General features: G+C 40.5%; 1 protein-coding gene across 1 annotated transcript in view; it reads left to right on the top strand.

Annotated features, from left to right (window-relative positions):
- LOC113188696 (maestro heat-like repeat-containing protein family member 7) overlaps positions 1-13,723 on the top strand; it is a 40,853-nt gene that overhangs the window by 8,002 nt on the left and 19,128 nt on the right. The window contains exons 9-12 of the mRNA XM_026397129.2: positions 119-207; positions 1,896-2,045; positions 5,315-5,469; positions 13,499-13,643. Coding sequence (XP_026252914.2) covers positions 119-207; positions 1,896-2,045; positions 5,315-5,469; positions 13,499-13,643 — 539 coding nt within the window. The remainder of the gene's footprint in view (positions 1-118; positions 208-1,895; positions 2,046-5,314; positions 5,470-13,498; positions 13,644-13,723) is intronic.

Here is a 13,723-nt window from a genome sequence, read left to right as displayed (position 1 = left end):
TTATTTCCCCCATTTAACTCTGTTCCTCTCTCTGAGGTTTGTAGGCACAACAGGGGAGCTTGTCTTGCTTTTTCCCTGTTAAGGGACTGCCCCCCTTAATTGCCATTTTTGATTGAAGGTGTAAAGCAGAAGATAGAGATTGTCCTGAGGGACTTACAGAAGAATTTCCGTGGGGAGTGGATGACCAACCTGCAGGACCTCACCTTGGTAATCTTCACTTTCTGCTCTGCATGGGATGCTTAGGAGGGACATGTCCACAAGGAACGGGAGTCTTGGGGAGAGCTTACAGAGAGCCTGGGTGGGCCGCTGGCTGAGGAGTCATCCCCCACAGATGGGAGTGTCCGCCCAAAGTTCAAGTTCTCACAGACAGTGAGAACAGTTCTCACAGACAGGCTGGAGGCATAAGGCCCAGTCCCCTAGCTGCCCTAGAGTCGACTGAAGTTTGAGGTCATAAGTCGAGTTTTTAAAAAGAAGCATTATCTCTGAAGGGCGCCATGGTTCATGCCTGTAATCCCAGTGGCTCCGGAGGCTGAGGCAGGAGGATCATGAGTTCAAAGCCAGCCTCAGCAACTTAGCGAGGCCCTAATCAACTCAGTGAGACCCTGTTTCTAAGTGAAATATAAAAAAAGGCCTGGGGATGTGGCTCAGGGTTTAAGTGCCCCTGGGTTCAATCCTGGGTACCAAAAAAAAAAAAAAAAAAAAAAAGCATCATCAACCTGGCAGATTCCACCTGCAGATTGTCTCCAAGTGTCTTGACTTGTGGCCTGGCTTTAGCTCTGTTCCTCAGCAAGGGTGTATTGATTGTCTTAGGTACGATGTCCTCAGGTTCAGTCATTCAAGTCATTCCAGCCAGAAATCCAGGAGAACAGTCCTTTGTTCTCTCCTCTCGGGCTCTCTATGTCCAGATCTGCCTCCTGCACAGCTCTCAAATCTATTCCCTCTGCCCAGCCGCACCCTGGCTATTCTGATTCAGTCCACCTGCATCTCTTGCCTGGGTCATTGCCGATTGCTCTGTTTCCAGCCTCGCCCCATCACACCATTTCCTATGCTACAGTCAGAAAACTATTTCTAAAATACAAACAGCATCATGTTATTCCCCTCGGACTGTGCACTAACTTCTATCGTTCTTACTAAAGTCTGACATTCCTCCTGAACTGGTGCCTGCTTTAACCGTCCTGCCTCATCCTGTCTCAATTCTCCTTCTCCACCTGGCCCAGGTTCCTGAGAAGGACACAGTAGTTGGATAGGTTTCCTTTCCATACAACGCCTTTGCACATTCTGTTCCCTCTGTCTGGAACTTTCCCCACTGATGTGGACTCCAGGAAACCTTCTCTAACCTGCTCCGTCTAGCTTCAGTGCCCCCCATTTCTCACACTGCCCTGAAACTGCCTCTTTTGCTCGTCCTGACTGATGCTCAATCCCTGGAGGGCAAAGGCATCTGTGTCCTGTTCTTAGTCACTCTCAGCTCCCGGCAATAGAACCAGGCACAGAGTTAATTGGGACCACTATTGTTTGGGTGAAAATGACCTTCACATGGATGTGTAGAATCAGAGACAAGAGGCCTGGTTGCTTTAGGTAAGAGTTATCTTTGCTTGGGTAAACTCCCCAGACTCAGAATTCATTTCCTATAGACTTGTTTACCAATTGCATTCCAAATTCAAAATAGAAATGCCTTTGGCATTGTCTTCTGCACCACATTGTCTGGACCAGTGTTTCTTCCCAGGGACTCAAAGGGGGTGGCATTCTGGAGCTTGGCCTTACACCACAGAATAGCCAGACACAGGTGAGGGTCTACCTCCACTGGACCCTGGTTGGCTGGCCTTTCTGGAGGCCAGAGGCTTTGGGGCAATCCCGGAGTGAGATCCTGGCACGAAAAGACAGCTGTTTTCCTTCAGTTCTTTAGGAAATACCTGACTCCCATGGAGAGAGCTGATGTGATCATGGTGGCCCTGGAGGCTATGATCAGCACCAACAGGCAAGACATCCTCGCAGCCTCCAAGGTGTTAAAGATGATCCTGAAGTACAGTATTCCAGAAATTGGGAAGGTAGCATCTCTGATGGACTTAATGATTCAAGGTCTATTTAAGGATTTTTCCTTTCTGTTCTGTTTTGGGTCTTTGTCTGTTTTATTTGCTACCAGCTTGAGTTGAAGGAACCTCAATCCTTTAACCCAAAGGGGAAAAGACTAAATGAACACTAGTTTGCAGTTGTACAAAAGGGATTTTTCAGTGGCAAGAGGTGACCATCAGGCCTGAACTTCTACCAGGAAGGGAAGAATCGAGTCAAAGTTAAAGCAGAAGACTTCCTTGAGCTCTTAGGACCACGAGGGACTCAGGCATCCCATCTGCTTCCCAACAGTGTTCATGGGTTAGGTTTGTAGATGGCTTCTGCACTCAGATGGGAGAATATACAGGATCAAGGAAGGAGTAGATATATACAGGTATTCCTCAAATGACAATGGGAATATATTCCCATAAGCCCATCATAAATTTAAAATGCTAAAAGTCCAAAATGCATTTAATCCATTCAGAATATCCTGGCTTAGCCCCACAGTGCACTGTGGAGTGTTGGTTGTGTCCCTTTATGACCTGGTGGCTGATTGGCTGGCTGAGGGCTGCAGCTTGCTGCTGTTGACCAGCATCAGGAAAGGGTAGCATTTCCCATATCACTATCTCAGGAAAAGAGGAACATTCAACATTCAAAGTACGGCTTCTACTAAATGTAAATCACTTTCATGCCATCGTCAAATTGAAATATTACATAAGGGGCCACGTGTGTGTGTGTGTGTGTGTGTGTTGTGTGTGTGTAAACTTACGAGACACTTACATGAATATGAAGTGAAATAAAAAGACCCCTTTGTTTTACTGAGATTTAAAACAATCTTAGGGACTGATGGAGGTATTGTCATTCATTATGTGTGTTTTCTTTTTTCCACTTTTTTTTTTTTGTGTGTGTGTGTGGTACTGAGGATTAAACCCAGGGCCTTGTACATACGAGGCAAGCACTCTACCAACTGAGCTATATTTCCAGCCCTCTCTACTTTTTTTTTTTAATTGGTGCATTATGGTTGTAAATAATGACGGGATTTGTTATTACATATTTGTACATACACACACTATAATCCCTCCCCAGCACTTCCCCCTCCCTCCTCACCTCCCACCCTCTGGTTCCTTTCCTCTGTTCTACTGAGGATTCACTGTCATTTAAATGGCCCAACCCACACCTCTCCACGGCTCATGACACCTCCATGGCAGTTCCTGTTAGCAGTTTCTGGATCTCAGCCTGTGCACTTTCCGGGCCTAAAGTCAGTACAGATTACTGATGAGCCCTTAGAGTTGACACCCCAGGTCAACTCCGACTCCTGGAATCCCTTGTAGAGCCCCCTGGCCCATGAGCAGCCAGACTCTGCTGAATGCAGTATCGATAAGCTCATTACTTTAAATTGTAGCTCATTTATTGCCAACTACTTATTTTTTAAAAATATTAATTATTTTTATTTGATAAAATTATATATGTTTATGGTATACAACATGATTTTTTTGTGGGGGGTGTATACTGGAATTGAACTCAGGGGCATTTAACCACTGAGCCACATCCCCAGACTATTTTATTTTTTATTTTGAGACAAGGTCTCACTAAGTTGCTTAGGACCTCTCTAAGTTGCTGAGGCTGACCTTGAACTTGTGAGTCTCCTACCTCATCTCCCTGAGCTGCTGCAATTACAAGTGTGTGCACCATGCCCAGCTCATGATGTTTTAATATATATACATTGGAGAATGGCTAACTCAAGCTGTTTACCTACCTACAGATAGCCTACTATCTATGAGAACTTGAGCTTTGGAGATAATCCCATTAATTCACATACTTTTTTTGGGGGGGAGGGGATGAGAACATTTAACATCTATTCCCTTAGCATTTTTTAATATGTAATACATTATTATTAACTAGTCCCCATGTTCTATAAAAGATACACTGCACTTTTATTTCTCTTCAATGAAATTTTGTTCCCTATGACCAACATCTTTCCCCCACCCCTACCCCCGCCCCAGCCCCTGGCAACCACCATTCTCTTCTCTGCTTCTGTGAGTTCCACATGTAAGGGAGATAGCGTAGTGTTTGTCTGGCTTTTTCCCCTTAGCGTAATGTCTTCCAAGTTCATCCACGAAGTTCAAATGGTGAAGTTCCTTCTCTGTTGACTGGATATGTTCCATGGAATATGTACACCACATTTTCTTTACCCCTTCTTCCGTTGAAACACACAGTTGTTTCCATATCTTGGTTATTAGGAATAGTGTTGCCATGGACATGGGGGTACAGATGTCTCTTCAACAAATTGACTGGATTCTCTTTGGTTGTATACCCAGTAGAAGGACTGCTGGGCCATCTGGTAGTCTTATTTTTTTAATTTTTTTGAGTCCCTTCCATACTATTTGCCACAACAGCTATATCAATTTATGTGTATAAAGGTGAGTTGATTTCAAGAAGTTCTATTTTGTGGTGAACTGGAATCTGCACTCCCATAGTTTGCCATCCCTGTCCTAAGTTTGCCTACTGGAGTTTTGAAGAATTCAGTTAATATTCAGATTTCACTAATACGAGGTGCCAAGCACTGTGCTAGCCTCATTTACATGCTACTTTATTAATCCTTACAACAGGTTTGTGAGGAAGTAATGGTTTCACTTTTGGAAATGGGGACAGCTCAAAGAGTCGATGAGCCTTAGTAACGGAAGTTTATTGAGCAGCTATTATGTGGCAGGTACTATTCCAACCACTTTAGAAGTGTTAACTCAGAACCACTTAGGTAGGTAAAATTGTTCTTATTTTCTGAGGACAGGAATTGCAGGGAGGATGAAAACCCAGCCTGAGGTTCCCCGGTAAGTTCAGAGATGAAATTCAAATTCAAGGGGTGTGGTGAGTCAAGTCCAGGGTCCATACCTTTCACTATGAAGCTGCCTCTGTGACACACACCAGTAAACTGCAAGGACTACCCTTCCCTTCCTCCTTAATAGTCCTTAGATTTTTGAAGGCAGCAACATTATTCCCTGACTTCCTTTCTCCAAGTCACTCACCCTCAGCCTCTTCCTTCATTCTTCATGACATGGCTTCCAAACGAGGTCAAGGTCATCCTTCCTTGGCTGCTATTTGCTCCTCTTAAAGTCAAGGGGATCAGGTGGTCCAAGGCAGAGTGCAGCAGGACAGTGACATCCTCTCTCCACTCTATGTACATGTTGTGTGCAGTCTCACACCCTGTGCGGGTACCTGCACCGAACTGGCGGTGTGCGTTCAGAAAGAACCTCCTTTCCTATCATTTCAGGTGTCGGAAATCATCGAGTACATTTACTTCCACATGTACCACATCACAGAGTCCACCACCCAAAGCACCATCAGGAGGATCCTTTACCTGCTGGTCCAGTCCTACACTGATGAGGTTATCCTGACGCTGTTTAAGATTATGGATGAGTCACAAAAGTAAGTGTCATTCACTGCAGTGTTCAGATGTTCACATCTTTTACCTATTTTCCCCCTCCCCTCTCTTTTTGGTACAGGGATTGAACCCAGGGGTGCTCAACCATTGAGCCACACCCCCCAGACTTTTTTATATTTTATTTAGAGAAAGAATCTCACTGAGTTGCTTAGGGCCTCGCTAAGTTGCTGAGGCTGGGTTTGAATTTGCAATCCCACTGCCTCAGCCTCCTGAGCTGCTGGGATTATAGGCATGCACCACTGTGCCCAGGTCCTTTACCCATTTCTCAACTGTTTTTTTTTTTTAATTAAATTATCTATTTTTTTTCTAATTTGTTATTTTTTTTTTCTTATTAAGAGTTCTTTTTTGTATTCTGCATGTAAGCCTTTGGTCAGAGACATAAGTTTTCATTTTCCCCATTTTGTGGATTATCTTCTTATTCTCTTAAGAGTACGATTTTTTTTTAATATGATAAAGTCTAACTTATCTTCATCTCCCTGTATTGGTCATGTTTAAGGTCACAGAGATTTCCTCCCATGTTTTCTTCTAGAGCTTTTATACTTCCATGTTTTATGTTTATGATTCATTGTTAGTTTTTTCTTATAAAGTGTTAGGAATGGGTTGAGATTCAGTTTATTGTACATAGGTGTCTGATTGTTCTAGCACCACTTGTTGAAGACACTAACCTTTCTCCTTTGAGTTGCTTTTGTACTTCTATCAAAAATCACTTGACTATATTTGTGTAGGTCTATTTATGAGCTCTTACTTTTGTTTCATAGATCAATTCAGTTTATATATTAAGTCTTGGAATCAAGTAGTATAAATTCTCCAATTTTGTTACTCTTTTCTAAAATTGTTTTGTCCATTCTATTTCCTTTGTTTTTCCATCTAAATTTTGTAATTTATATGGCATTATTTTTTATTTTAAAAAATATTGGTGGTATTTTAAAAAAGAGATTGTGTTGCATTTTGATAAATATGAGGAAAATTGTTATCTTTACAATATTAAGACTATGATCCATGAATGTGTCTCTCCATTTACATTTTTAAAATTTCTCTCATCCCTCCTTTGTATTTTTCAGCATATATATCTTGCAAATAAATGTTAGTTAAGAATGTTAGTTCTAGGACTGGGGTTGTGGCTCAGTGGTAGAGTGCTCTCCTAGCACATGCAAGGTGCTGGGTTTGATCGTCAGCACCACATAAAATAGATAAATAAATAAAATAAAGGTATTTTTTTAAAAAGAATGTTAGTTTTATATCTAAGTATTTTCTGTGCAACTGTAAATAGCAATTAAATAATTTTTAAATGTTTCAATAGTTTATTACTAGTATATATAAATAATATTGATTTTTGTAACTTGAACTTATATCCTACAATCTTGCTAAACTTATTAGTTGTTGGAGCTTTCTTTGTAGATTCATTGAGATATTCTACATAGACAATCATGTCACCTATAAGTAGAGAGAATTTTTAATTTTTTCCTTCCAGTTTGTATTTTTTTTTCTTTCTTTGTTGCACTGACTACAACTCCTAGAACAACGCTAAATGAATGGTAAGGATGGATGTCTTTGCCTTGTTCCCCGTCTTAGAATTTTTCACCATGAAGTATGATACTTGCGGGTAGTTTTTTTTTTTTTTTTTCTTTTAATGTCCTTTGTCAGCTTAAAAAAGTTCCCTTCTATTTCTAGTTTGTTGAGAGTGTTTATCATGAATGGAGATTAAAGTTAGTCAGGTTTTTGTTTTGTTTTGTTTTTTTAGAGAGAGAGGAGAGAGAGAATGAATGAATATTTATTTCTTAGTTTTCGATGGACACATCTTTGTTGGTATGTGGTGCTGAGGATCGAACCTGGGCCGCACGCATGCCAGGCGAGCGCGCTACCGCTTGAGCCACATCCCCAGCCCAGGTTTTTTTTTTTTTGTAATTGCATCTATTGAAATGTTGTGTAGTTTCTTTTTTCATCCTGTTAATATGGTAACTTACATTTTTTGACTATGGAACCATCTGCCTTTTTGAGGTGAACCCCATATGCCTATGATGTATTATCTTCTTTAGGTATTTCTGGGTTCAATTTGCTATTTTATTGAGGACATTTTCATGGGGGATATTGGTCTATAGTCAGTCTCTCTCTCCTTCCCTCCTTTTCTCTCTCTTTATTATACTATTTTTGTCTGGTTTTGCTCATGGTATTACTGAACTCAGAAGATTGTTTTGGAAGTATTCTCTTATCTTTTGTATTTTGGATGAGATTTTATAAAATTGGTATTAATTTTCTCCAAATATTTGGTAGAATTCACCAATGAAACTATATAGAATTTTATTTGTTGAAAGTTTTAAAACTATAAATTGAACTTACTCAGTGGTTAGGGCCATTCAGACTCTATTTTTTGTATTAATCTTTTTTTTTTTTTCCCCTTGGTGATACTGGAGATTAAAGAACTCAGGGCCTCATGCATGGTAGGCAAGTGCTATACCACTGAGCTACATCCCCAGCTTTGCTCATCTTTTGAAAGATGAGAATGTAAATCATTTTTAAAAAATATTTATTTTTTTGTAGTTGGACACAATATCTTTATTTTATTTATTTTTATGTGGTGCTGAGGATCAAACCCAGGGCCTTGCATATGCTAGGCAAGTGCTCTACTGCTGAGCCACAACCCCAGCCCAAGAATGTAAATTATTAATTTGAAAGATTTCTTTCTTTCTTCTTCTTTTTCAAAATAAGCATTTGTGGCCTGGAAATGTAGATCAGTGGTAGGACACTTGCCTAACATATACGAGGCCCTAGATTTGATGCCCTGTATTGAAAGAAAAAAGCATTTTATTTTTTATTTTATGTTTTTGGGTACTATGGGTTGTACCCAGGGGTGCTTAACCACTGAGCCTCATATAATATAAAAAAATATATTATAACCCAGCCAGTTATATTTTTTATTTTGAGACAGAGTCTTGCTAAGTTATCTAGGTCCTCGATAAGTTGCTGAGGCTGGCTTTGAACTTGCAATTCTGCTGCCTCTGCCTCCTGAGTTGGCGGGATTACAGGTGTGTGGCACCACGCCCTGCAATTTTTTTATTCTTTTATGTTCTGTGTCATTATATTTAAAATGGTTTTCTTCTACACAGCATAGCTCTCTTGTGTTTTTATCCAATCTGAAAATCTCTTTTAATTGGAACATTTAGATCATTTGTAATTAATGTAATTAATAATATTTGGATTTACATCTGCCATTTTAGTATTTGTTTTCTAATTGTCCCTTTGTGTTTTGTCCCTGTGTTCTCTTTTCCTGCATTCTTTTGAATTATTTGAGTTGTTTTAGGTATTCCATTTAGATGTGTTCATTGGATTTTGACATTTTATATCAATTTATGGGATTGTTAGGAAGGTACATATCTATAGTTTCATGTCTAATTTTAATATTTTACAACCTCAAAACAAGAAAGTATCAACATATGGCTTCCTTGGGGCTGGGGATGTGGCTCAAGCGGTAGCGCGCTCACCTGGCATGCGTGCGGCCTGGGTTCGATCCTCAGCACCACATACAAACAAAGATGTTGTGTCCGCCGAGAACTAAAAAATAAATATTAAAAAATTAAAAAAAAAAAAAAAAAACATATGGCTTCCTCCATTTTACCTGCTTTGTGTTACAGTTACCATTTGCATCTACACATATTAAAGAAAACCCACTGAAAATGTCATACTTTTTAAGTTTTATAAATATTATATAATGATATGATATATAATACATACAATATATAATTGTATATATAATAATGATATTGAATATTTAAATATATAATAATATATTATATATATAAGTAATATATACAGCATTATTATTTTTCTCCCTTTAAGTTTATATATATACATTAGAAATAGGGAGAAAAATAGTCTCTTATATTTACCCAGATATTTTACAATTTTCCCTCAGCTCATCTTTGGGTGACAAATTCTTTTAGTTTTCTTTCCTGTGAGAGTGTTTCATGTTTTACCTCCGTTTCTAAAGAATATGTTCACCCACCCTGGAGTTCTGAGCTGGTGACTCTTCTTCTACTCGAGGCTTGGGGTAATTTGGCCCATCCTGCGTATGTGCACCTGTGTGTGAGTGATCGCAGGACTTGCAGGGGCTCACACACAGAATCAGGGAATTCCTTGCTCTTTTCTGAGATTGCCCCCACTTTCTGACTCCTGGGGACCCCTTCCCAGGTCCTCCACCTGGAAAGCTGGGCTCCCCTCAGAGTTTTACACAACCACGTTCAGGGTGATGACGTGAGAAAAGAGAAAAACACAACAGGAGGCTGGAGTTGGCTCAGTTGGGGAGCACCTGCCTGGCAGAGGCCAGGCCCTGGGTTCCATCCCCAGCATTTGCCAAAACACTGCAGAAGAAGGGGAAGACCTCCACGCGGTTCTGCCACTGGAGTCACCCGGGGCCGGGCTTGGGGGAGAGAAAAAGACAAAGAAACAAAGATTCCACTCATGCTCCAACTCACAAGGGCCCATTTTCCCAGTCCTCTGGCCAAAGAGACAATTTCGCTCAGAGACTGCGCTGCCTGAGCCTGCTGCATAGTTTAACACTGGGGTCACCTTCAGGTCAGGGTGGGAGACCAAGAAAAAAAAAAATCTGGGAGATGTACTCAATAGGGATACTTTTTCTAGTTTTGGCTTTGCTCTCCAATCTGCCTGCTATTTCTTCATTTTTCAGTCTCTAACCTAATTTATGTTTTGTAAATTAGGTTAAGACAGTTGCTGGTGGTGTTCAAGACTTCCGTATCCTTGCTGATTTTCTCTCTATGCACCTATCAATAACTAAGAAAGGAATGATGGAGTCTTTTTGTATTTTTCCAGTGGCGTTAATTTAAATCAGGGGAGAGAGAGGCCTTTTGTTTTTCAAAAAACTTTTAAAAAATTGATTCTTTTTAGTTATATATTAGGATTAATTTCAACATGATTAAAAAAGCATGGAATATAATTTGCTCTAATTCAGTCTCCAGTCCTTCCCCTTTCCCTCCCTTCCTCCTTCCTACTGTTCCCTTCTTCTATTCTAAGGATCTTGTGCTTTTTACTTTAAGTTTTTATTGTTAATTTCCTTCCTTTCCTTTCTCCTTCCCTCTCTTCCTTTTGCAGTGCTGGGGATTGAACCCAGGACCTCGCATAGGCTAGGCAAGTCAGTGCTCTATCACTGAGTGACAGCCCCCGTCCTTTTTAGTTTTTATTTTGAGACAAGCTGCCCTTGAACTTGTGATCCTCCTGCATCAGCATCCTGAATAGTTGGGACTGCAGCCACTTTCTATAGTACCTGGCTTATTCATTTCTAATAAATGCTTTTTATCATGTTAACAAAGTTTCTTTTTACTCTGTATATGCTGAACTTTCTTTTAAAATCAGGAATCAATTTTGGATTTTATCAACTAGGTACTATATAAATGTATAAAAATTTATATAGTTTTCTGTCTTTAACAATTTAGTCTCCAAGAGGTTTTAAAATATGATCATCTTGGGCTGGGGATGTGGCTCAAGCGGTAGCGCGCTCGCCTGGCATGCGTGCGGCCCGGGTTCGATCCTCAGCACCACATACCAACAAAGATGTTGTGTCCGCCGAGAACTAAAAAATAAATATTAAAAATTCTCTCTCTCTCTCTCTCCTCTCTCACTCTCTCTTTAAAAAAAAAAACTTAAAATATGATCATCTTTTCTAGTTTTTTTTTTTTTGAATGAAAATTAAAGAACATGATCTTAAAGTCTTCTCGTTTTTTGGAATGTATTGAGATGTGTGTCTGAGAAAGAGTGTACATAGATTAGGAAGATTATGGTTATTAATTTCAATGTATATTTAATGGGTATTTGAAATAAAACTTGTATTTTCTATTACACACAAAGTTATCTATTATATCAGGCTTATTAAATGTGTTAGTAACTCGTCCATATCTGAATTTATTTTGTTTATCTGATCTGTCAAATTCTTTTTTTTTTTTTTTTTTGGTACTGGGGATGGAACCCTGGAGCACTCAAGAAGAGCTACATCTCCAGCCCTTTTTTTGTATTTTATTTAGAGACAGAGTCTCACTGAGTTGCTTAGGACCTCGCCAAATTGCTGAGGCTGTCTTTGAACTTGCAATTCTCCTGTCTTAGCCTCTTGAGCTGCTGGGATTATAGGTGTGTACCATCGTGCCTGGCTGATCTGTCAGTTTCTTAATATTATGTTGCTAGGTCAGTTCACTGTTCATTCAGCTCACTGTTAGAGGTAGAGAAATCAACCATTTAAATTATTTAAAAATATTTAATTGTGTGATTAATTAATTAATTAATTAATTGTGGTACTTGGGATTGAACTCCTGGGTGCTGTAACTAAGCTACATTCCCAGCCTTTTTTAAAATTCAGAGACAAGAGTCTCACTAAGTTGCCCAGGCTGGCCTCATACTTGTGATCTACTTGCCTCAGCCTCCTGAGTTGCTGGGATTAGAGGTGCAGGCTACTGTACTGGGTTTTTTTTTTGTTTTTGTTTTTTAATTTTGTATTCTATTTATTTATTTATTAGTTGTTGATGGATGTTTATTTTATTTATTTGTGTGCAGTGCTGAGAATCGCACCCAGTGCCTCACCCATGCTAGGCAAGCATATTACCACTGAGCCACAACTGCAGCTCCTGTGCTGGGTTTTTATACTTTATCTTATCCATTCTCTTGTCGATGGCTTTTTCTAGTTATTTTCTATTATTCATTTATTTATTTTGTGACACTAGGGGTTGAATTCGGGGCCTTGTACATGCTAGGCAAGCACTTGACCACTAGGTTCTGCCCCCTAGCCCTTTTTAAATTTTACTTTGAGACAGAGTCTTGCTAAGTTGCCCAGGCTGGCCTTGAACGTGTGATCCTCTTGCCTTGGCCTCCCTTGAAACTGGAAGTTCAGGTGTGCACCATCATGCAGCCAGTTTTTGCTACCATTAACAGCATAATTCTTACACTAACATTGTATATAGACTTAAAGGCGTATTTACCATTTTATTTGTGTACCATCCCTTCTTGCATCACAAACTTTTCCTTATGAAATTGTTTTTCTTCTCTCTTGAAACCTGTCTTTTAGGAGTTTATCCTCTAGTGAGAATCTATTGATCAATCTTTCTATTTTTATTGATTCATAAATGAAGCAAATCTGCCTTAATGATAGATTTGCTGGGAAACTTGTAAGTTGACATTGATCTTTGTTCAGTTCTTGGAAGGTTCAACCTCTTGTCTTCTGCTTTCCATGGTTGCTGTTAAGAAGTTGTTGGCAGTCCGACTGCCATTATTTTGTTGAAGACCATTTTTTTCTTTGTCTTGGTCCCTAGAGCACCCGGGGTGCCATGTTACCAGTAGTGAGGTCTCCTTGTCTTTGTCTCTTATCTCTCCTTCATTTCCCTGTTGCTTTCTCCTATTTCAAAAGGCGATACCATCTTGCAGACATTACACAGCTTGATTTAAAATTTTATTATATTCTTTGTAGAAAATAATTTTCAGGCATGGACTTCTGTTCTGCATGCGTTCTTGTCAGATCTAGATGTAGAGAGATATGCCAGGTAGAGGGAAAAACATGTGTGACACACAGAGGAAAGAGGGCGCGGGAGGCTGGAAGGGTGATATGAAGGGAAGTCATCAGATCTGGCCTGCATGCAGAGTGACCCTGGGTGTCACACTGGGCATTACAGACTGGAGGGGCAGTCTGGCAGACGAGGTGGTGTTCTGGTCTGGGGCTGTGAGGGGAGCTTGGACAGGGCCAGAGGCATTCAAGTAGAGCTGATAAACTTGGTCTCAGATGTGGTCCTACATCAGGTTCCTACGCCAAAGGGGACAATTTCAGATTTACCTGTGTGAAGATGACAAGGAATGGGGAAGTCTGGAGGTGGTGAAAGGAATGAAAGATAATGAAGGGAGAGACTAGGAAGAAGGAAGAAGGAGGACGGGGCCAAGAGCCTGGAGCCCTTCCCCTGGAGGTGTGGTGAAACCCAGGGAGAGAGGGCCACCTGGGGGGAACCATGTTGGTGGCTTCTGACTTTGCAGAGAGATACACCATCCCTGGGAGATCCTGGCATCCTTCCCGAAAGGCTACGAGACGATCATGGAGTATCTGCTGCAGAGGCTGATTCCACTGCAGGCAAAGAACGACCAGGAGCCAAGCAACCCATCAAGGATCTCCCCACTGATTGTATGGAGGGGCCGGGCTGGCAGAGGGCCGGGTGCTGGGAACCGAGCTGGCCAGGGTGCTGTGCGTGGCTGTCTCCAGTG

This window comes from Urocitellus parryii, chromosome 9 (genome assembly GCF_045843805.1).
Source record: "Urocitellus parryii isolate mUroPar1 chromosome 9, mUroPar1.hap1, whole genome shotgun sequence".
Taxonomy (NCBI): domain Eukaryota; kingdom Metazoa; phylum Chordata; class Mammalia; order Rodentia; family Sciuridae; genus Urocitellus; species Urocitellus parryii.
The sequence above is the reverse complement of the archived record's forward strand: the minus strand, read 5'-3'. Positions and strand labels throughout refer to the sequence as shown.